Genomic DNA, 24394 nt, shown 5'->3' on the forward strand with positions numbered 1-24394 from the left:
TCGAGGAGTTGAGCGGTTGCCACGGTAACAGGTGTGCTTAAACGACAAAGAGAGAGAGAATAAAAAGGGGCGAGTGGTTTAGAGTTGATCACCTGTTCAGTTATTTTGCCTTTGTTTACCTTTGCTGTGACTCATCTCAGCCGCTGTAGTTTCTGAACGTTCAATAAACGACAAACTTGGACTAATTATCTCGTTTGTCTGCGGGTATACCACGTCATTCACCACAATCATCAAACACAGTAAATATGTTTCATTAAGTGCCATTAAACAAATGGCTTCTACTGCAATAATTATGTGAAATTAAATTGTCTAATTTAAAAATAATAGTTTTATTGCTCTCTGGCATCTCACTTTGAGCTCAGATACATTTTTCCTCTATCAACATTTTTTTAGCTTAATATTTAGTGGAAATGTTGATGTTGATGATACTTTATCCAAAATAATAACTTTTTTCAACCTTTTCCATGCCATGATGTTCAGAATTTAGGTCTCATGGCATCTCATGGTGTCGACATTGCAGCCAGTGGGCTGAGGGAAATACAGCTCCATTTTGCAAGAGCTACCCAGCTTTTATCACTTTGCAAAAGACTTCATCAGCACAGAAACTCAAAAGCACACAAAGAAGCAATTCTTTGTGTGCTATATATATATATATATATATATATATATATATACTTTTGTGATGGTACCCCCAAGAATTTAAAACTACTTTCACCCCTGCATATACTACTTTGGTAATGCAGGACTCATTTTCCAAACATGTCAGCTGTTGTTTTCTCTCACCAAGCTGTCTCTTGGCTTCAGCCCAGGTCGGCTCTTTGCCAAGAAGGGTCATGACAGCTTGCATGACGGTCTCCACCAGCACTGGAGGACGGCCGTAAGACTTGATCTCCGTCATGTCCTTCTTGTTTAGAGATTCCAGGGCCTGAGAGTAAGGGATGAAAAACGAGCAGCAGTGAAAGAAGAAACAAAGTCAAAGCTGTAAATGTGATGGAAGACAAACGGCTACCTTCAGGGCCTCTTCGAGAGCAGGCATGGCTTTGTCCAGCTCCCTTTGTGCAGTGTGAGCCATGGCTTTACACTGTAGCTCCTCTGCTCGAATCCTCTCGCTTTTCTCGCTCACCATCTGAACAAAACAGAGCCGATGACTTCATCCATTTTGTTTTGTTTCTTTTTTTAAGTACTCACTGACACGTCTTCATCACACGTACCTTCTGCTGTTCATCAGCCTCCCCCTTTTGCTTCAAAATGACAGCCAGGTACTGGTCACACTGCCTCTGGAACTCCACCAGCTCCTCCTTGGCCTCCTCCAGCTCCACAGTCATGGCCTCTACTTTCTCCCGGGTGTCGTTGATTTTGAAAAGGCCGTTTCGCAGTTTGCTCACCTGCTCCCCCAACTCACTGCGCTTCTCCCCCAACAGTCTGGAGAGAAACAAACAGGAAAAAAAATACTTGCAATCTCTTCCCATGAGTCCTTCACTCATGAGGGATTACATTGCGGATTAATAAAAAACTAGAATGTACAGTTGTGGATAAAAAAAACAACAATAAAGCAACCAAGAACATTGCACATCGTAGATGTTTGTTTGTTGACATTTGTCTCTGCTTTCTTGTGGTCCCACCAGAGGATTTCAGTCAGTTTGGGGTCTAGACTTTTTACTTAACCAGCAGCATCTGGCGGCTGATACGTTTTCTTTCTAGATAATCTCGTGGATGCAGATGGGTGCAATTAGTGTTTATCATAACTGTATGCATAATGTACAGACTCAAAAGGCATATTTATGATCCATACGAGAATCAGCTAGCTGAGTCTGTTGGTGTTTCGCGTGGACATACAAGTGAGGGTGCGGAGTAGATGCGTACTTTTTATATCCAGACACCAGCTCCAAGTAGTTGGTGGGTGTGACATAATTATATCTCTTCAGCTCCACCTTCATGCTCTGGGAGACGTTTTCCACAGACTGGTGAGTGGTCACAAATATACTGGCGACCTTCCTGTGGATCTACAACATTCAACAGCACATATGAAGACGGCCCCAAAAGCAGATATGTGTGTGCAAGAGTGTGCGTTTGTATCCGTCTGTCGCTTACGCCCTCCGCAGAGCCCAGATCCAGTCCATCCAGGTACCTCTCAGCCACCTCCAGCAGGGCGTCTTTGGGCCACTCGGAAAACCAGTCGATGGTGGTGCAGTTTACTATCGCTGGGAACTGCAGGATGCGGTTTCTGTCGAGAGACAGTTGTAGATGTTTATGTAGCGACAGGGCGTCTGGCAGTCTTGGATGAAGAGCAGAGATTCACCGGACAGAAACAGACGATTGGGCGCGTACTGGTCGCCGGCCAGTCAGAAACTCAAACAAAAATCGGATCTGAAAATGACCGGGAAGCCAATAACGACACTCCTGACTTCAACTGAAGGGAGAAAACGCAAGGCGAGATATGTTCAGTATGACTTTAAAAGTCAGCGGAAATAGAAATGACGTCAGTGGCTGTTTAAAAGGAAACTTTACATTTCTACGACACGTTGAGAGGCGTGTTTGTAAGTCATGCAGGCGGTGACCGAACTGAAGACTTCAGCAGAACATGAAGGCTGAATGCAACGACAACGTCAGCTTTCCACACATAAATTTGTCCACATTGCGTAAATAAAGGGTTATATGTTTTTCTAGTTAATTCCATTTGAGTTTTCTCAATTTTTTCATAAAAAAGATTCCTTGACAAAATTACTGAAATCAGTTGTTTTAATATCAATTAAAATCTCGGTCGCAATCTCAGTCACAAAGTTGCTGTAATTAACAAAGATTTGCAACAGGAGACGGAAACTAACTTGTCAAATTAACCAGTTGTCATCACCTTTTTCAGAAATCCATAAATACTAGGAGAAGAATCACAACGAAACAAAACAGGTTTACTTTATTCTATTTAGCTGGTTGTATTCTATTTTGTTAAGATTTTAAACTATCATTGACATCTTTAAGAAAACAAATGCATTTTTAAAATAGCTTCCTATTCTCTGATCGCATTTTTTTTTTTAAATAAAGCCAATATAAAAGCCAGTTGTTGAATTGGTGTTTTAGTTTTAAATAGCATGAAACCGCATTTTTCACTCACTCAAAGTTGTCAGATCACATCTCTGCCTGTCATTTACCGAGAGAAAATGCATTATACCCCATTTTTTTCCATCCACAAAACTGCATTTAGTTACAGGGGTTAATAACATAGGCAAGCTGTTACTACGCCACACAAGCTTCAGACAAACCAACGTTGGCCCTTCCCACGGTGAGGGGAAGCAAAGTGTGCTGTGTGGTACAACAGGTCACACAGAGAGTGGTGATTAGCCGTGGCAATGTGAAAGTGCCAGAGCTGCCAGTCCAATTAGCAGCAGCATGTGTGGTCACCGTCCTGTGGGCCACAAACGCCACGGGGGGAAGAAGTGTTTTTTTCTATGAACAGTGGCGTTTGCCGTAACAACAAGCCTCCTCACTGCAAAAATCACTCCTGTGAGTTTATTTGCTCCCGTCGACTCGAAGCTGCTCTGTGTTCTCTCTGTGTTTCCGACCACCGTATCAAAACATGGAAAAATAATCATCGCTGAAATGCTTTGTCTTTGACTGAGTTCCAAGTACTCTTGTGATTGCTTGGGAAACATTTTAAATCATTATTTTGTCTCTTAGTTAGTTCTTAATCCTGACTTTAATGCAGACGGGCACCGAGGCGTGATCTGCTTCAATGACGGATGTGAAATGTGCAGGAGGAGAAATAACTTTCTGGAGGAACGGATAAGAATTTCTAAGTGGCTGACAGGTCGCTACGTGCTGAGCCTCTTCTGTAGCTTCCTGCACATTTTTATTGTGAAATTAAAAAAAAAAAACAAAAACAGAGGGACAGACCATTTCCATCATACTTGTGAATGGAGGCTACTTGGACGAAACTTTGACTTCTTCTTGTTTTCAGCCTTCATTACCTCAAAGCAGACATGCTGTGAACGTATTCCCAGCCGTTCATCAGACTCACCTGAAGGGTTCTCCCACTGGGCTCATGCAGAGAACGATATGCAGGTTGTTCCTGACTCGTTCAATCAGGTAGTTGAACAGTGAGTCAGGAGTCTCCACCACGTTGTCTTTCCTGGCAGACTCTGACAGGGCGTTACACACCTACGACAAAACAAAGCAAACACTAGAGCTGATTAATATGAGGCATACAGTCAGCTGACTCAACTTACACCGAGATGTGTTGTGTTGAAATCGTTAGTGAAAGTGGCAGATGCTAGAGGGAGGAGAGGGAAGTCGAGGAGACAACACAGACCTCTACAAACTCATCCGGCTTGTAGAGGTTGGGAACCTCTCCAGAGCTCAGGACGTTGTTGATGTCCTCCAGGAAGGATTCGTCGACAATCTGCGTGTCATTGAAGAGAAACACTGTGGGCTTGTTGTCCACCCCAGCTAAACGGTAGAGCTTCTTGATGTCTGAAATTAAACACAGACACAGAGGACGCCTTGACTATTCAAATATTTTTCAGTCCCTCAAATATCTGTGTGTGTATTTAGCGACGGTTTTTGACATACGGCCGGTTTCCCAGGGCGGCATAAGGGAGGGGGCAACTTAAACACGCTATGCTATGATAAGCAGCTAATGAGGAGTTGGGCTTCCTGTGTGTTGAGGTGGAAGGAGGGCGCTCGTTGATTAAATAACCACCACTGGAAGGTAAAGTTGTTGGCTTGGTCTTACCTTCTCTGAACTCTTGCTTGCGGTATTGTTTGGTCACTTCCACCTGGAACACCTCGTATTCACAGATGAAGGCGGCCAGCTTAGAGAGGCTCTGTCTGCCGGAGCCCCCGATGCCAATGAGGAGCATGTTGCCTCTCAGCTGGCTGATCACACGCACGACACGGGTTACTGTGGAGGAAAGAGGCTGTGGATCCATCAAGGCTTCCAACTAGTTCACATGTTGGCAACCAGGATTGTGGAAAGCTCAGACGCTGCGAGTCGTGTTTGCAGACATACTGTGTTCGATGGCGTCTCTGAACAGCACCAGGTCCATGTGAACAACTCCGGGTGCATGGTTGTAATCAGTAAGCTGGGTTTCCATGAACTTCTTCAGATTCTTCATATCCACAATGTCTTCATATCCGCCAGCGCTACCCATAAAATCACCTGATCAGCACAAAAAAACAAACCACTGTAAACATCCTTCATAATCCTACCTTCGCTATAATATGAATTGAACGTGTAATAAAGTTATTTTGGGGTGGCATTTGTGACGAAGATACCAAATACGGGTGAATGTTTGGTCGGACAGATGCCGTGGAAAGTGAGATTGAAGAGGGAGGCCAGTTTTTCCTCCAGGAGAGTTATGAATGTATTTGCGTCAGTTTGGTTTACGAGTCGATCCGAGAACACCCTGAAAGCAAACACTGAATGAAACTCCTTTGTACACACACGTTAAGAATATTGCATTAGTGGACGGCGAACATTGAATTTAATACCATTACTTTTTTTTTTCTTCTCCTGAGCACAAATTGCGGTCACATTAAATAACGTTCTATATGTAAATGAACATCTGCTGCAATCCCTGAGAACAAAGTTTAGCCACTTCAAGCAGAAAAAGAGTTGCCAATATTTCCCCAGAAGGACAGAACCTGGGCATGCTGGTGCACAAGCATCTACTTCCACTTAATCTTCGCTCTTCCCCTTCTGACATTTTATGTGCATCCCATGTGATGACATTTAATTATGTAAGCTGCCTTTCTACTGGAAATTTGAGAAATGGAGTCATGGTTGCTTCTTGAAAACAAAGCAAAATAAAAAACAACCAAAAAACAAAAAAATGGACTGAGCACTCCTGCTTTCCCAAAAAAAAAAAGCAGGGCAAGATTTTGGAAAATGCGTGGAGACAAGGATGATCTTCTCCATACTCAGGACCATATTTACTCTTCGGAGTGAATCAAACAGTGTGGACAAACTGGAGTAAAAAGTTGGGAAAACGTGTCACACGTGCAATTCTTTCAGAACAGGTTTGCAACAAGATTTGGAATAATTTGAGTCTTATTTTGATAAATGTACGAAGGGAATCTCAGAGGACTGGGAACAAAAACAAAACAAAACAAAACATGCCACTGTGATGTGATGAGAGAAACATTCAGGACAGGATTGACAAAAGGAATGGTAAAACCCTGTGGTAGAGAATAACCATCATGCAACCTTTTAAACCCAGAAAGCTAAAGTTTCCTGCACATAAGTATAAAAAAGGTGTCAATTTTTGAAGAAAATAGTGTTACAATAAATCAAAAAAGGTTAATAAAAGTTTTGTTGGCAAAAACGGGTGTGTGTGTGTGTGTGTGTGTGTGTGTGTGTGTTTGCGTGCGTGTGGAATTTTTACAACATGAAAACATGTAAAAGCTGTTTTAATCAATTCCACCAGCATTTTGTGATTGCTTTTGTTATTAATCACTGATTGTGTGGTGTTACTTTGAAAATATTTGCTAGAAATTTAGCATTTTTCCCCTCATTCAACCACTTCCAAAATTTAAAGATAGAATAACAAAAAATATGAGTTTTTATTCTGATGTATAAAATCAAAAATCGAGCCATCTTAAATGGCTCCTCGCCATGTCAATCACGGACTGTAACTTGACATCAAGTAAAGTTGAGGCAGCAAAGTGGTAAAAGTAAGAAATACTGCCACCTGCAGGTGAGAAACAGCAGTCACTTAAACCCGATGATTTTGCGGAAAATCTGCATTAATTGCGTCAATGAACAATTATGCATCAGCGCAAATAAATATGGGGATCTGTAGATTTTGCATGAATTTAGACAACTGCAGAATTGTGAAAAACTGGAGGGATTAATAGATAAATGAACTAACTTATATGGAGATGCTTTTTTTTTTATTTGTACGAGTTTAACTTACGACAGCCTTGAGAGATGTTCAGTTTACCTGAAGCACTCGTGGATCCACAGTCTGATGATGTCACTCTGAGTATCTTGGTACTCCGGGTGAGCTCTAAGCAAACCCTGAAAAACCTAGAGATAAAAACAGATATTTTCGAAGGACAATCCTGAAAACCCTGTGTGTGTGTGTGTGTGCGTGTGTGTGTTTGTGTGTGTGTGTGAATCGGTTTCCGGCCCGTTCTGTGCGTGTACCTTTGAGATATCTCTGAGGTTGAAGAGGTAGTGTATCTTGGCTGGAGTGGGTAGAAAGGACGCTGTGACAGAGTTGTACAGTTCTAAAGTGGCCTGAGTTATAGAGTCTCCAATAGGCTTCACCTCCTCCCTAAAGACCTGTAGCTTCTGGTTGAGCATGGTGCTAAAGATGCTCTTGATCTGGGACTCCTGCATGCAGAGATGTCAAAAATAAAAATCGCTAAAGGAGCAAAAGAAAAAGAAAAAAACCTGGAAAGAACCATCTGCAGCACTTAGCGGAAGTGCTAGGCTAATGTTAGCATGTTTCCTTACTGTTTTGACGTGACTTGTTGATTATTCTGCTTGTAACATATATTGGTGCAGTTCCAGTTAAATGTGAACAGACCAGACTGGTGCAAAAAGTTTTGTTATGATTTATAAACTTTGTCATAAATGTCAAAAATATTTATTGACTAGTATTTATTTAACATAAAGCAACAGCCAAAACCTCTCTTACTTGGTGAAAATCAATGAAGGAGTTCAAAAACACTTGGATTAATGATAAAAACTCAGATACCTTAAGTCAAATACACAAAAAAATTTACAAATGATATGATATCCCCAATTTGTTGAATTTAAACATTGAAATTGTAGGGTGTTATTAATAGACTGCCTGCATCTTCCAATATGTCAGAATCTGATACTATCATATTTCCTTTATCATGATCAAACAAAATTGTAATGAAATAATATATAACATATAATTGTTGATATTATGAAAGCAGAAAAAAAACACACAACTCAACTCTTTATTTGTATATGGAGACAAGCAGAACTTACACTTGGAAAGGTCATATTGATGAGGTTGAAATTACTTTGAAATCGAGCAGAGATCTGAGTCCTCCCTCCACCAGGAGGTCCCATGGACGCCAGCAAGAACATGTCCTGACACAGATAAACTGAGAATTAGACGTCCGTCACAAACAGGAATGAAATGACACCCTACACCCCGACGTACTGGACTGCAGACCTCCGCTCCACCTTCCTCGACAGATCACTTCTCACCTTGACATACTTTAGCGTCTGCTTCTGGCGGTCGTACCAGAAGCCGTAGTCGATCCAAAAGCGCAGCAGCTCCAGCGGCGGCTGGGAGCCAAACGTGTCGTGGGCCGGCATGTTGAGGTCGTCCAGAAAACACAGCATCTGCTTCCCGCCTATCGGGTAAAACATGCCCTTGGTTCTCTTCTCTGTTCGGCTCTCTATGATGGCCTGGATGTTGTTGGAGGATATCTTGGTACAAAATAAACAAAACAGTTCAAGCTGTTGTTAAGTCAGTCTTCTTCAGAAGTGAATACCTAAAATCAAGGAATCCTACATGACACTGATTTTTACAGAGCATGTAGCTGCTAACTGGCTGCTTTTTTGACAATCTGTTGGATGTTTGCAAAGGTCAGCAGGATAAAAAAAATATATATCATATATATCAGATTTGTTTATTTGTTAAATTAAAATAGTTCATGCTTAGTTTGTGATTAAGTAGGTTAAACATCCAAATAGCCTCCCGAGACAACATTTTTAGTGATTTTAGTTTTTCACATTTTCTTGGCAGTACATTTGAGCTGACAGTTTTGACCCGCGTGACGCAAAGCTTGGACACCCCTGTCTTAGATCAACGAATATTTGTGAGTCAGAACGACCTAGTCAAAGTCCAAACCTAAATACAACCGTGGCAGAAGATTTGCAGCTGTAATTTCAGAAAAAAAAAACCCCAAAAAAAACCTGCTTTTATCCATGACAAAATGTAAAGGTCCAGGTTGTGTAAATGAAAAATAAAATGTAAAATAAAGCAGATGTGCTCTGTTAGAATCTCTTCTGTCCAGGCGAGCTGCCAGTGAAAAAAGCTGGCGGTGACAGTGATGGACGTGACAGGAGGGCTGTAAGAGTGCATGATAATAACTGTAATAGCCGTAAAGGTGTGTGATGGTTATGAGTACCCCTCATCATTGCAGCCCTTCATCAGAGCCGTCTAGTAATAACCGTGCCCACTGGTGGGACCTTGGCACAATGTATGACTTTTACTGAAATTGTGATGTTGCTGAGATGGAGCGTATTAACATCTATGTGGCAGGATGCAGGCGGATGCACTCATGCACACCGAAACATGCAGGAGTATGGGTAATATCTGTCATCAGTCATTTTTAAAGGCTCTCGCTTTGCAGGTGAAGGTGGATCAGCTTTCTGTGTGACGCGGCACACACACACACACGCACACACACACACACGCACGCACACACACACACCCACACGCACACACACACACGCGCGCACACACACACGCGCGCACACACACACGCGCGCACACACACCCACACACACACGCGCGCACACAGACACACCCACACACACACGCAGGTGTTACAAATCATCCCGATAATGTGCAGGTTAGGGTAGGAGCGTCGAGCATAAATTATCATTCGGATTAAATTTAAAAACTTACTCGAAACAATATTTAAAAATAACAAAAAAAACAAAGACCGACCTGGGCAGACATGTTGATAGTGAGAGCAGTCCACCTTTTGCTTAGGCCCTGCAGGACGTTCTGGGCCACAGAGGTTTTTCCAGTGCCAACCGGTCCAGTGAGCAACACCGGGTGCTGCTTCAACACCAGAGCCTGAACCAGCAAGTGATAGCGAACTGTGTCCACCGTAGGAACTATAATCTTATAGAATGGAGCGCTGCAGAGAGGACGTATGGAAGCCCTTTATTATTATAAAAGTAAAGGAAGAAGAGCGTAGGCAACAAAGAGGGAGCAGCAAGATACTTACTTATTATCATAGCGCCAGCCTTTGGGAAGCTGCTCTTCAAAAGGCACCCAGGATTTATTTTTCGGGTCCACATAGAACTCATAAATTGTGTCCTAAAAGAGTTCATATTGAAAGAGTTATAGGTGTGAGGACATCACAAAATGACCTGTTGTCTCTCAGGCTCCAAGACTGGCTTCCTACAGGCTTTTTTTCAAAGACACTTTATGATGTACAGAAAAGTTTAGACCCGTGTGTAGAAGCAGATGATATTTGTTCATGCAGGTCCGTTTACTTCCCGGTATCAGAACTACAGCACAAGGAATGACTGAATGCCCCCCCACTGCTCCTCAAAGTACAAATGAAAAAGTTGCTGGAGGGAGCAATGGATGCATTGTATTATTACACACTTTTATATCTCAGAGCAGAAAACGGACAGATCCTGGCTAACAAACTCTTGAAAGGTGTCAGCATCTTTAAACTTAACATATTTAGCAACAGCTAAAACATGACACGTGTTCTTGAACCATAAATGAAGCTTAAATCACAACTTTGTGACCCAAAACTCGACTCCTCACGAGACCTTGACAGGGAAGGTGATGTCTATGGATCGTATGAAGTTGTCCACTTTCTTCCGTCCGTCCTCGTCTACGGAGGCGCAGATGGACCAGATGAGGCTGAAGGTGAACCAGAGCTCCACCACCCTCTCCAGGTTCTCCGTATCTGAAGGATTCACCTGGAAAACAAAAGAAACACTTCTGTACAAATGCCAGAGTGTTATTCGCAACCCGACAACAAGACAGAGGCGTACCCCGTTGCTGGGTGTGGCCAGAGAGTCGTAGAGCCGGCAGAGAGACACGACGCCGTTGAGCTCGTTTATGGGGATCAACTCTTTGCAGTTGGCCTTCTTAAACTTCAAAGTGACCTCCAGAAATTTATCGAAGGAAGTTTTCAAATGCTCCATTTCAGCCTGTAAAAAAAAAAAAAAAACGATTATCAGGTCAGAAAAGGGCTTAATAATCATATAGGTTTTTAAAGTCCTGTGTTAGACGTTAAAGGAAGATTAAAGTGGTACTGGGTCGCGCTTTTCCAGCCAGGACTGAACGAATGGCTTCCATCCAAGATCAACGTAGTCGTTGTAGACCATTCCGCAGCGGGACACGGTGGCCGGAGAGGCCATCGCCAGGTTCTCCACTTCAAACAGAAGAGACACCTTGGACAAAATAAATACCACAAATATTTCTGTGTGCCGTCCCATACGGTGTCCATTTGTCTGAAGAAAAACACGTAATTCAGGAAATACATGCAAACTTCTGATTTCAAAGACCATAATAATTTAATCAACTGTGACATTTAGAAACAGAAATCCTTCTGGTATTTATAACTGACATAAAACAAGAGAAGACTGGTTTTATTTAACTTGAGACAGCGAAGAAACAAAGTAAACGTCTGCATTTGTCCAATGTGTGGATGAAGGTGAACTCTTTCTTGCTCTCACCTGCTCGGGCATCGAGATTCTCTCTCCGTTTATGAGAGTGAGCACCTTGTTGTCGTCCATGACAGAGTTCATACTCTCAATCCACAGGGTGTCCACGGGCCCATCGAACAGGATCCACTTCTCATCAGGCGTCTCCTCTAAGGTGGACAAACACAGTGTGGCAGACAATGAAGCTACCTGCGGCAAACAACTTGGAGTCTGTTGAACTGCAAGCTAAGATTGGTGGGTTGAGCTAAAGTGATCAGTGTTTTAGGTGCAGCGCAGATGACTTTTTATTCAGCTGTGTCCATCACCGCCCTTTAGCTTAATGTGCTAAGCAAAAAAAATTAATGAAAAATGCAAGAAAATCATTTAGGAAATAACTGCTGTGTGAAAATGTTCATAAGACGTTTTAGTTCTAATAAGACCGAGAAGATTGAGAAGAAAAGCATTCTGCCATCTTGTTTTTTTCTGTGAGGGGATTTTTGTTGATCAAAAATTACAAAGACAGTACATGAAGGGTCAGCGAATCACCAACATTAATAAATGATAAATTAATCAACCTTGAGAGCAGCTGCCGAGCAGCACATTTTCCCAGAGAAAGCTTCAAAGCAGCAGTTTGCACTGAATCACAAAGCTCTTTTCTGATTATTTGAGCTACATCTGTTGCACCTGTGGCCATGAATCTTTACACATTCGGTCTTCCATCTGATGTCACGACTACAAAAACGCTCTCCCATTCAACAAATGGCCTCTGCCATATTGTACACTGATCCAGTTCAGCTGGAGTTTAGAGGTGAGATCTGGGTGTTGATTCATTATGTATTCTGTGTAAACATGGGTGTGTGTGTGTGTGTGTGTTGTGGGGGTATTTTTCTGATAGATGTACCTGCACAGGCTGTTCTCATGAGGGAGGACAGCACTCCGTCGGACCACTCGTTAGTAGAAAGGTCGTTTTCTCCGTACAGCTCCCCGAGACTCATCGACTTTGGATTCAGGGGATAGATCTGTGGAGAATTGGAAAACAATAATAAACCTGCACAAGTTAAGATTAATACTGACTATCAGCTTCACACTCTAAAATAAAATAAAAACATCAGAGTCAGTGATATTGGCCAAGGTTGTGTGCACAAACAAGAGACTTGACGTTGGTTTTCAGGCCTAACATTAAGGCGAATGAATAACACTAATTATCCCTTCATCATTTGTAGTAATTTAAGCATTTTGCTGGTGGTCAGCAGCTAAATTAATTTTCTATGGTGAGACCTAATTATTATTTTAGCTGCTCACTCTTACAGAAGCATGCTTTACAGTAAACAAACTAGCTATAAAGCAAATGACAAATTACACTATATATATATATATCTGCAAATACATTTGCAGGCTGTTGGTCTAAAACCAGACCAGGCTCTGGCAGAGGGTTGCTGCTTTATGTGATTAAACACTTATCAGTTCCTGTGTGTTCACAATATTTTTAAATGTCCTTTAAATTGGTAGAACTATGGTTTGGCATATTAACAACAAAACAAAGAAGCAGTGGTAGTAATAATAATAATAATAATAATAATAATAATAATAATAATAATAATAAAATACATTTTCTGTGCTAGCTACTTAGATTTTACCTTGATAAGGATGAGTGTTTTTTATTGTCCAAACTTTTCAAGATTTCAGTGTGTTCATTTTTTCACTTATGCCTATTTTTTTATATATATTTTTGGCGGGGTAGAGGGGGGAATCTGCGAACATTACATGTTTATGTTAGTCTTATAATCTGCAGGTTTCTACTTGAGACTCTGCTCCTCTCTTCTAAGTCACAAAACAAAATCTGTGTTAAGACCGTACTCATTTACGACTGAGAATATGCAAATGCTGAAAACGTACGTGAACTATCTCAAAGTCGGGTTCTCCTTTCTGGTTCAGAGCTGTGAGGGACTGCTGCAGGATCTTCCAGGTGACAGTCTTGGCGCTGCCCGTCTTGCCAACCAGCATGGAGGAGTGCCGGGAGTTTTTGGTCTCGTAAAGTTGAATGACTTTAGTCACTGTGAAAGGAGTGACCTGCAGACCAATCCGCCGTACCTCCGTCTCGATAGCTTCCTTCAACTACAGTCAAAGAAAATCATATTTTTCCAATCACTTAATGCACCCCAGGCTCTAACAGGCTGCACTGGCAACACTCATCGATGGCGACACCGCTACTGAGTGAAGAACACAAAAAGTTAGTTATTTCCTGCAACATTTAGGTCCGGTGAAGAAAGACTAAGATTTTCAGCAGATAACAGAAAGGCTGAATATTTTAAGTTGTTGTTAAATCCATTTCAGCGCTTAAGTGTCTACAAGAGAACATGCTGAAATATGAACGTTAGGCAACTAATTGGGAATCTTGGAGAAAAGGTAAGTTTAAATAGAAAAACACAACACAAAGAGGTAAGGGCATCTTAAAATGTCAACTTCTTATCGCATTAGAAAAACCTGACTTTGTTAAAATAGTGTGACTTGTTATCTTTTTATACGGTAGTCCTTGAAAATGAATTGGCTAAACATTGTATCAGCAGGTACAGGCCTAACATTACGAGTTGATGAATAAAACTGATCACAAGTGGACCTCAAAATTCTAAAACAAATGCATTCCTAGTATTTCTTTAGACAGATTAGTGTTAATGTGAACTGCATACCGTGCCGTATTCTATAACAGGTGTCTCCACAGCAGGGAACAAGTCCTGGATGATGCCGTTAAACAGTGGAAGATCTGCAGAGGTCAGTTTAGCAATATTCATGTCCTTCATGGCCATCAGAAGAATCTGAGGACAGACATGCAAAGAGTCATCCACTGTGTTTCTGCTTTATCGCTTTGCTCATACATCTGCATCTTTCAAGCTTGCATGCGTCCATAATTTGCGACAACCTGGGCACAAGGTTTCAGAGAGACTTACTTCTTCATCTGCGATGTTGGGGGATTGGCGCCGTTTCTTCCCGGCGTAGCGAAGCAAAGAGGTGAGAGCGCGGAGACCAAAATCATAATGATCCTGTTTGGAGAGCTGCTGCACTGCCAGGTAGTAGAGTGTGAATACCTTCTTAGCCAGGAGCTAATAGACACAAATAATAGACATTAAATAACATGACAAGTCTGTCCTGTGTGGAAAAGAAGATAATTTATTTTACAGGCAGTTAATCTGCTGTGTTAACTTCATTAATGCTTCTTTTGCATGCAGAAGCTCTGAGGTGTTCACAGTTTAATGTGCCTACATATCATCTAAACTAAAGAAAATGTTTTAAATGAGTCTGCATCATGGACACATTGTACAAGATAATGTCTTCCTTAATAAATGTGCTTCATTAGTCAGTGTAGTCTCCATATTACTTTTCAACATTTTCTCACATTACAACCACTAATTTTAGTGCATCTTGTGTGACAGATAAAATAGTTGTAGTGCATAATTGTGAAGTGGGAGGAAAATGAAACATGGTTTTCCAAAACCTTCAGCACAGAAACACCTGAAAACGATAAGTTATCTATAGAATGATAATTCCAAAGGAAATCCTAGACAACTTATCACTGGTTTTCTACATAGGATTCAACTGTGTGTTATTTAGTCTTAGCATAAACCACAGGATCCCAAACTGTGGGGCGCGCCCCCTAGGGAGGGCACCGTGACATTGCAGGGGGGGTGCGGGTCTGGATGGGGAATAAAAACAAAAACAAAACATGAACACTGTATGCGCTGGGTTTTTACCTTAGAATGGCCAACTCCCTGTTATTCCTATGTCAATTTGATACAGTAGAGGCTTCCACACTTCCCATATTTGTGTCCTCTGTCACTTTTATCAGCAGTTAAAACTGTTTAATCCGTTGTTAACATGTTGTAACCTGTTTTTCCGAGCCGCCTTTAAACGCAACATGAGCTCTACGACGCTCGCGCTGGGTTTACACCTGTGAAGGAGACCTGCTGCTGCTGGGCGGAGCTACGTAGGTTTGTGTTAGAATCACGGCAGCAAACCAGCAAAACGCAAAGAACTTTTCACAGTTTTTCCCTCCAAACTAACCGACTGTTGAGTGAAGCTGTTGGATGCAGGTAATGTTAGCTAAAAGATGACTAGCTAATATCAATACAGAACCTTTAGCTTAACAAGTACCTTGTAGGCTACCGATGTTGGTGTCTATGTTCAGCTTCGATTAATTTTGCCCTGGAAAAAGTTGATTCCCCCACCCCTCCACTTGGAAAACAACTTAAGCTAATTCATTTGTGAAATTAAGCTAATTTGTTTTCAAAATGTCAAACTCGGCAATTGTATGGTCATTGGGAACGCAGTTAATGTAGCCACTGTAACCTGACAGAACGAATGTCGCCTTCTGAATCTAGTAGGTTTGTTTGCGCTGACAGGACACAAATAGTGCTATTTACTTTGCTAATGAGACGGTAAAGATCGTACAAAAGACGGGCAAAAACGTAGCTGAAATGGTGTTTAACGCAATTTCCCTACAGTTTTTAGAATCACATAAGTACAGTACCTTACAGTTGTCAAAGCCTTCTCCAAACAGCAGGATTTCAGCGATCAGAGTAGAGTCCGGCACCACCATGGAGATGGGTCTGAACATGGACTTCAGGTTGTCAGGAAGCTCGGTGCGACCAGCATACCCTAAAAACGGCAAAGAAGTAAAAAAGGTTTTATTCCTCTGCTAGGCAGAGAAGTCTCAAACAAGTACAATCCCGACTGTTCTGCAGACCTACCGGGATTCATGGTGATGAAGATGCCACAGGTTGGGACCAGACGGATATTATGCCCTTCAAACTGGAACCGAGCCTTCCCAGCTGAGAGGGCAGACAGGATGGAAAGAATCTGCTGGGCGACCACTGACAGCACCTCGATGTTGATGCGGTTGAACTCGTCGAAGCATCCCCACGCACCCGTCTGCTCAGAGCCAACGGAAACAAAGCTTACTTCCCCCGCTACAATCTCAACTTTTTACAAAACTACGACTTACGAGCGGATTTTTAAATTTCCCTGACCTGAGCCAGGCCGGAGAACATGCGACCCATTGATTTGTAATCCAGTCCTTCAGAGCAGTTCACGACAATGACGTACATGCCCAGGGATTTGCCCAAGTCCTTGACGGTCTCCGTCTTCCCTGTGCCGGCTGGGCCTTTCGGAGAGCCGCCCCGGTGGAGATGGAGAGCCGTGGTCAGAGTCATGTAACACCTGGACACGGGCAAACGCTGACATTTACAACGCAAGACACAGAGAAGCTCCACAGAACACAAAACAGGAGAAGTGCAACCTGCTGGGATGTCAAAATTTAAGCACGAGACTATTTTGTCTGTTTCATGTTGCATCGTTGCATTGTAACAATGAAAGTGATGATGGCTTACAACAAGAAAAGACACCAATCTAACTGCAAGCCTTCCGAGGCTCATTCTAGCCGACTGTGTTACGGGTGTGACGTTAACGGTGACCTGTCAGTGAGTGGAGTGATGACCAGCCGTCCAGAGTTTCCCAGGTACTCGTAGCCGTATTTGAACTGCGTGTTGGTCTGCCGGATGATGCATTCGTTCGACTCAATCTGAGAGTGAAAACACACACATTTAAATTCACGTTTCCTCACTCTGTCTCAGCACATATGATAACTCTGCCACTCCATGTTTGGTAGAGGTGGAGTGGTTACACGGGCCGCTTGCTTACTTATTCCCAAACTTCATGAGTCTTGTAAGTGAAACCTTACATTTTTCAACCTGCCATGTCATGCACCACATCCTGCCTCTGGTGATGAAGAGCTACCCATTTTTTTATTTTTTTTTCCAGCAAACTGGAACGTTACAGGCCAAACGTATACCTAGTGAAACAATTTTTACAGAAATCGATTGTTCCAACTACAAATATAGAAATCTTGAGATCTGTTTTCTTCATTCAACCAGATGTTGCTTGAGGTAGTTAAGGGGAGGTATTATGTATTTTCAGGCACATAGTGCCATTTTATAGAACAGTCAAGTAACTTTGTTACATTCAGTTGTTATAAAAATGTTGTCCATATCAAACATCAATTTGACACCTGGAAATTGAATAACTGCTGCTGCTGCTAGTCTTAAGGAGCTGCGTGAGGAAGGGTGCTCTTTGAGGTAGATAAAATTACATCTATCTTACCAAACTGTTTATGGTTGACAATTATTGCCACAGAGAGCTTTTAGGTCTCTCCATAGAGTGCCAGTTTGTTACGTCTCCAGGCTAGTGATCATTTCTCCTGACTTCCTCCTCCTCACTGCATGACTCGCATATAAATCATAACTTTATGAACTTAACTGGAGTTGGAGACTTTTCTTTTTTTTATTTATTTACCGTTTCAAATGTCACCATCATTCTTTGGAGTAGTTTGATTTGTACTGCTTTTACCCCCACATTTCTTGACTTTCTACTTAGGGAAATTATATAATTGACCTAACTGAAGATAATGCTATTTAAACTTTCTTGTGCTAGTCAGAAAATACAACAGCAAAAGCAACAGGCTAAGAAACGTGACTTGAAAACCAGGAGACTCGGAAGAAAAGCTTCTTCTTGTCTCACCTTGTCCTTTTCCCAGTACAGCCGCAACTGGCAGAGCCACTCGAACGCGTTGATGTCGCTGCAGCCGGTCTTGGCCAGCTTATCGATAACGTCCCGAGCGTGAACCTCCACCGTGACGAGCGCCACCACCTTCAGACGCAGGATTTTTGGGAGTTCCTGGCGTATCATGTCTGAGTAGCTTTGCAGCATAGCGACCTGAGGAAGGCGCAAACATTCAGGTGAGACGTGTGCAAAGTATCTGCAAAGCCTAAATTTGGTGTCGCACGACACCTGTTTCTTCTTCAGTGACTTTAGGGAGGATTTGTTCCCTCTCTCCTTGCTGATGACGAGAGCTCTGGTGACCTCGCTCGTCCACTTGATCTGGCTCGCTGTAATTACAATCTGAGACGGGAAGGAAACTTGTTTAAAGCGTTGGATGCTTGACGGGAGATTCTAAAGCCTGCTGTTAATCAGAGGTACGAGAGCTGAAGCTGCAGAAGGACAGGCTGAAAGAGGCTCGACATAAACTCACCTGTCCTGGCCAGTCTTTGACCCATTTCTCCCTTGTTCCCGTTATCTTTTTCATATCAAGAAGGCAGTCGTTCAGGTGTGCCTTCAGAGTACTCTGCATGAGCCTCTCAATATCGCAGAGCCAAATCTAAGGTTGGACAATGAATATCACCAGGTGTGCCACTACAAGAAACCCAAACAGCAGATTCTAATGACTGAACCCGGCTGCGTTCACCTCCACTGGTTTGTCCAGCTGCTGGGGCTTGTTGAACAAAATGAACTCGCCGTCAGCTGAAAACATCCCATCAGCTCTTGTAACTTTACCTGTCTGTGAAACATACGAAGGGAAACAAGAGCAGTTTCTGCATTAAAAAGAGAGAGAATCATTTTGATATGAATTTATCGTGGGTAGACTGTGGTTTTGAAATATTATAGAAATCAATAAGCACCCTCCAAAAACCTGCTGCCAGAACAAACGCCCAAGAATGTGAAGAAAAAGTCTGTTCTATGCCATCACATTTATGAAATAAGCTGTGCACCTTGTCGAGCCGGAGGCTCTTGATGTTGTCGAAACATTTCTTCATGTGAGGCTGCATGGCTTCGGGGTTCTGAGACTGGCCCAGGATCTCCAGCACGTCGTCGTTTGACAGAAAATAAAACCTTGGGAAGATCTGCCTCTTGGTCTCCAGATACATGTCCAGGGCCCTCAGGATTTCTTCCAGCTTGAAGCTCATGTCATTCAGAGTCTGTAGCAAGCCTAAAAGAAAGAGCGGACAAGGAAATGTCACAACTGATGATTTGATTAAATGACAGAATCTTCAAATTAAATGCTGATACTTTAAGTTAGGATTTATCAAATACTATTTTATAATAGAAAGCCAACATAAGAAATATTCCATAATTTGATTAGATATTGTCCGTTTCCTCAGGATTGGACAGACACACATTTGCAGCTGTATGACTTGGGTCAAATGTTCCAGGTTTCCTTTCTCAAGCTTCTCATAACATTTTGCTGGAACTGTGTTCCTGTGACACACAGCGACTTATATAATGGCTGGTGGCCCTCCTGTTCTTTACACTTGTTCAAAATGTTTTCAACAGATACATGAATATTTAGGCATCTGGAAATTTTTACCAAACATGTGGAGGTAAACAAATCTGTCTGAAGTCATGCAAGGAAGCACCGTGTTTCAGGGGTTGCTTTAAATCAAACCCATAACCGAACCTCCGTTTAACTCAAAGGTATTAATAATTTTTTTAGGAGTGAGAAAGGGAAGACATGCAGCAAATGTTCCAAGACAGGCCATTTGGCCATAATGATGGGAATAAAAATTCTCTAAAAAATGTTATTCTCTTTGTCCAGCCATTTATTGGTGTAGAAATAATTTTCATAATCCCAAAGGATTTAAAACAACCAACCTGAATCCAAAACAACTCCATTAAAAAATCTATTCTTATTGCCAAATGTACACTCTAATAATATTGGGGTGACCCAGCCAGGTTGCAATGCATTGTATAAAGTATATTCTAAAGACAGAAACATGAACTCTGCGGTCGTACCGGGATGATGCGTTCCCTGCAGGGCGTTGGGATTCTCGTGGAGACGCTCCATTATGGTCTTCCAGTTGCGACTGACGCCCGCGAACTCGGTGCACTCGTTAGGAAGCTGCTCCCTGATGTCCTTTCCTTGGAAAATGTTCTGAGTGGGGGGAAAAATAGAAGAAAACAATTGGTTGGAACAGAGAAAGAGAACAGCGCTTGTTTCGGCTTAAAGACTTGTGTGTGAAATGTAGCTTTCTGGTGCTGGTATGTAAAACGCATAAACAATGAATGAGGCAAGGTAAGTTGTGTACTTCCAAGTAAATCCAGTTTCGCTGCACGGAGAGGATCATGTCGATGACGTCCATCACGTGGGTGAGCTGGCGTTCCCATTGGTCCACCTCTCGCTCGAAGGCTTTAACAAAGCGGGATGCCTTCATCGTGGACAAAATGACCTGGTTATCGTCCAGCGTCTGGAAGACGTCTTCACTCCCTCTGAGGAGGACGAGAGAACACGAATGGTGACGATTAAGTTGACGCATCAATCCTGGAAGGCCAACCGGTGTGAAAGGCCATCGTATGCTCACGTTACAATGAATACTTTTGATTCCTGTGGGTGTTTGAAAACAAAAGGGCTTGCTCTGCAATTTATTGTTTCCCTGCTGTCAGCGTGGAATCAGTTTAGGTTTTTTTTTGTACTTGAGGTTAAGGTTAAAACAAACCTGTTAAAGGCCGATTCATTGTTATTCTGTATAAAACAGCGTCACCGCATTGCATCTCAAAGCTTTGTAAATCGGCTGACGGCGCTGTCGTTTTAAAACTAGGTTGGAAAGGATCAAAATGATGGCTGCCCATTGATGAGTGCGTTTGATGGTAAAATTCTTTTTTTTAGACAGAAAAATTTTAATCTGCCACCTGCAGGCTCTACGCAGCGGCATCAACTATTGAGCCACGTTAAATGTGGCAATATTTGTAACCTTTTGAAACTGTTCCTCTGCTTGACATTGAAACCCGCCTCACCTCAGCCGGTAGTGGCCCTCCTCTTTGTACGGCGCGATTTCCAGGTATACTTCATCCCATGTCTTCTTGACATTGATCAGACCCTGAAAGAACAAACGCAAACTCCAATGCAAACAGACCAGAAATAAAGTTGCAATAGAATAATTTTCTAATATTTATGCCTGGAGAATGTCTTAGAAATACTACTAGACCGTAATGGTGCATTAACATATAACATTTTTTTTTAGGGTTTTGTAGTTTAAAAGCATCGAACGACTGCCCCTTTCAGGCTCTTCCTCACTCAGAGCTCCTTGAATCGAATCCCAGTTTCTGAATGAACAATTACTGGCTGATTTCACAAATGAGGTGCTAATTGCATGGCAACTGTATATGCTAATTGCTCCACACTTCAATGTGCACAAACTTGGCTGTAACGCTGCTCTGATGTAACCTCGGAGGGGTTTAGAGTGAGGCAGGGAGACGGGGGAGAGGGGGCCGCTGGCAGGACTAAGACGGCAAAGTTTGAGCTGCCAGAGTTGAAGCCGGAGTGGAGGAGAGTCGCTCTGCTGCATTTTCAGAATCTTCCCTAACATTATCCCAGAGCAAAGTAAGATGAAGAATCAACAAGACGTCAGATCCGGACCTGTTCTATGGAGAGCTCCTTGCTGGCAGCTCCAGAGATCTCCGAAATGACCGAAGCGTAATGATCCAGGTTCAGAGAGATGATCTTCTCCAGGGTGAAGTCAGGGTTGGTGTGGTCAAATGTGCGCTCTAGATCCTCACAGATCTGGTTCCAGTGTCTGAAACAACAAACAAAACAAGGTTCAAATTCTACCTAAAGGGCCAAAAATATATACATCTGTTTACTTACATGTGTTTACTTTATATTTACAATTTAGTGCTTTACGAGAGAGAAAAAAAGAATTCTGACTTTTTTCTCAGAATTCAGGCTTTTCCGAAAAGTGAAAATAAAGTCGTAACCTTAACAGAATAACGATGTGATATTACCAGAAAGAAGACGCAAAATTACAAAAAAACCTTCAATCGAGTTACAAATATCTGACGGGACCAGACTGACAAATCCGTTTGGTTCTTACTTCAAACACACACAGTCGTTTGCACAATCATTTCAAAGTCCTGAAACTGATAGTAATTTGATGCTGATGTATTAAAGTATTTATTTGTGAAACTGAGTATACCTTCACAAGTTGCTCGACATTTATTTTATTTTTAAATTAGTTTTGTTTAGGAGTTCCCATTGAATTACTTCTTCATTCTCCTAATATTATGACTTCATTCTCGTTTAATTTCAACTTTAACATCATAGGACTTTATTCCCGTAATAAAAAAAAGTAAGTCTTAGTCTGGTCATAATACTCGTAATACTCGAATTCTGACATTTTTAAATTAAATGTCAGAATGTTCATTCTGACATTTAATCGCCTGAACTGACTTTAAAAAAGGAAGAATTCTGACTTTAAGTTCAGAATTTTGATTTTTTTTTCTCAATTTCAACCAAATTAAGTCAAAAGTCAGAATTTTGACTTAATTTTTCAGAATTCGGATTCAAGTCAAAATTCCAAATTTTGTCCCTCATCGTCTTCTGTACTGTTTTTATGCTGCTACTGTTAGTTACATTATTCTCTCTCAGTATCCTCAGTACCTTTAAAACAACCATGTTTTAAAGGTTCAGACTTATGACTTCTTATGACAGGAAAAATATGTTTACATAGCAATATATGGATATAATTGTATGACAATTGGTTGATTTTAGTTGGTTGATAAAGATAACAGGGTTCACGTTCAAGACCCAGCAAACTGGATCAGTTACATCCTAAGGACTCCTACAAACCCTTTTAGGGTTATTAGTATGTTAAAATACAAATCTGCTAGGAGTTTACTGTAGGAATTATGCACATAATTGTGAGACCATTTTTTTCCTATTGAGGACAGATGCTACAACGGTCTGCACAGCCCCTAGAGAAATAAGAAATAAGCCTCAAAACTGACAAAGAGTCAGAAGAGTTAGTTGACGAGCTCGTCTGAAAGGCACCAGACCATAACAAACACGTGTAACGAAGACACAACACTCGTTCGGACATGCTGTAGTTTTGGACTGCAAGCGTAGCGAGATCGTTTTAACCGTTACCTGTCTCTCAGGGCTGGATTCCTCAGATCAGTAATGAGGGGGATGATGTGCTTGAACTTTTCAAGCTTCACCCTGGAGGAAGAAACTATCTCCCAATCTTTACCCTGCAGTAAAAACACACAAAAGACGATGTTGTTGTCTAGCGCAGCTGGGATTGAAGTCAATAGGATTAACTACTTTAAGGCAGATGCCCAGTTTGTGGTATGAGATTCATTGCAATGTAAATTGGCTCTTTCGGACATGCTGTAGCTTTGGCGTTTGTTGACCTGCTATGAACAGCACATGACTAAATAATAACCCCATGAAACTGAATTATTTTCTACATCAGGAAGTTAAACATTCCCAAATCTCTGGAAAGGAAACCAGAAAGAAATGTGTCTAAAAACCTTGGAACAACTGCCAAGAGACTCCAACGTGTGATTGGAGAAAGGAAGGGGGAGTTTATAACCCAAATAATACCGTTCTTATCGTGAAACACGGTAGAGGAAGTACTACGCTGTGCAGAGGCTTCACTGTGTCTGTAACTGGGAAAGCATTGGATTATACCGGTAATCTTTTTTTTTTTTTTTTTCAAAAATGAAACCTAAACAGACAAAACTGATCTATATAATGCCTGAGCTGATCATCCTGCCCAGCACAACTAACCTTGAGATCTCTCTGAAGGGCGCGAAGTCTCTTGTACATCTCCAGTGCCGTTTCCTCCATGGTCCGCGTCTGCAGCTGTGACAGGTGAAGAACCTTCCAGTTTTCCCAGCTTTCGTCCCATTCGTGAGAGATTTCCCACACCTCCTGGAGCTGATCCATGTCCTGGAAAGGGGCGCGGAGGCACAAAGTCGTCAGACACAAGTGACCCGTAATAAAAAAACAACAACAACAAAAAAAACATTAAACAACTTCAGGAACAACTAAGGAAAATTATTGATCCGTTTAAATTTTTTTTTTTTTACAATGACCATTTGTATTACTGAATGCTGATGTAACTGTTAGAGCCAAGAGCAACTTCAGACCTTTTCCATCGCCATGATGAATTTACAGGGAGGTTGATCGATTCTGAAGAATGCCAGCCCACTGATGATGGTGTTTTGCTCTTGTATTAGAGCCTCCAGTTGGCCACGATATTCTTCTATTTGCTTCATTGCTACTTCAAAGCTTAACAAGCTCTGAAAAGGACCTGGACAAGCAAATGTAGCGTTAAGCATATTAAGATTTACACAAACACACACATAGACACTTACTTATGATAACTATAACTATAACTAAAAGCA

At 41.9% G+C, this 24394-nt stretch overlaps 1 protein-coding gene across 2 annotated transcripts in view; it reads right to left on the minus strand.

Annotated features, from left to right (window-relative positions):
* The window catches only part of dnah2 (dynein, axonemal, heavy chain 2), a 62704-nt gene that overhangs the window by 19758 nt on the left and 18552 nt on the right, over window positions 1–24394 (minus strand). The window contains exons 23-62 of one of the 2 annotated variants that reach the window (XM_088015468.1): window positions 24137–24300; window positions 23775–23936; window positions 23130–23233; window positions 21624–21780; window positions 21002–21084; window positions 20296–20476; window positions 20003–20141; window positions 18982–19199; window positions 18678–18770; window positions 18465–18590; window positions 18224–18334; window positions 17954–18148; window positions 16852–16958; window positions 16408–16597; window positions 16129–16309; window positions 15909–16036; window positions 14332–14484; window positions 14074–14199; window positions 13283–13501; window positions 12288–12405; window positions 11420–11556; window positions 10997–11134; window positions 10733–10891; window positions 10505–10657; window positions 9946–10037; window positions 9660–9855; window positions 8186–8410; window positions 7961–8065; window positions 7142–7330; window positions 6936–7021; window positions 5269–5399; window positions 5003–5152; window positions 4727–4894; window positions 4304–4464; window positions 4013–4152; window positions 2092–2224; window positions 1864–2003; window positions 1212–1422; window positions 1010–1126; window positions 784–925 (exon numbers count right to left, since the gene is read on the minus strand). In XM_088015468.1, the coding sequence (XP_087871594.1) occupies window positions 784–925; window positions 1010–1126; window positions 1212–1422; window positions 1864–2003; window positions 2092–2224; window positions 4013–4152; window positions 4304–4464; window positions 4727–4894; window positions 5003–5152; window positions 5269–5399; window positions 6936–7021; window positions 7142–7330; window positions 7961–8065; window positions 8186–8410; window positions 9660–9855; window positions 9946–10037; window positions 10505–10657; window positions 10733–10891; window positions 10997–11134; window positions 11420–11556; window positions 12288–12405; window positions 13283–13501; window positions 14074–14199; window positions 14332–14484; window positions 15909–16036; window positions 16129–16309; window positions 16408–16597; window positions 16852–16958; window positions 17954–18148; window positions 18224–18334; window positions 18465–18590; window positions 18678–18770; window positions 18982–19199; window positions 20003–20141; window positions 20296–20476; window positions 21002–21084; window positions 21624–21780; window positions 23130–23233; window positions 23775–23936; window positions 24137–24300 (5928 nt within the window). The remainder of the gene's footprint in view (window positions 1–783; window positions 926–1009; window positions 1127–1211; window positions 1423–1863; window positions 2004–2091; window positions 2225–4012; window positions 4153–4303; window positions 4465–4726; window positions 4895–5002; window positions 5153–5268; window positions 5400–6935; window positions 7022–7141; window positions 7331–7960; window positions 8066–8185; window positions 8411–9659; window positions 9856–9945; window positions 10038–10504; window positions 10658–10732; window positions 10892–10996; window positions 11135–11419; window positions 11557–12287; window positions 12406–13282; window positions 13502–14073; window positions 14200–14331; window positions 14485–15908; window positions 16037–16128; window positions 16310–16407; window positions 16598–16851; window positions 16959–17953; window positions 18149–18223; window positions 18335–18464; window positions 18591–18677; window positions 18771–18981; window positions 19200–20002; window positions 20142–20295; window positions 20477–21001; window positions 21085–21623; window positions 21781–23129; window positions 23234–23774; window positions 23937–24136; window positions 24301–24394) is intronic. The other variant, XM_088015469.1, reaches the window with a different exon arrangement.

The sequence above is a fragment of the Poecilia mexicana genome, unplaced genomic scaffold (assembly GCF_051168715.1).
Source record: "Poecilia mexicana isolate PSO_F unplaced genomic scaffold, ASM5116871v1 scaffold_18, whole genome shotgun sequence".
NCBI classification, from domain to species: domain Eukaryota; kingdom Metazoa; phylum Chordata; class Actinopteri; order Cyprinodontiformes; family Poeciliidae; genus Poecilia; species Poecilia mexicana.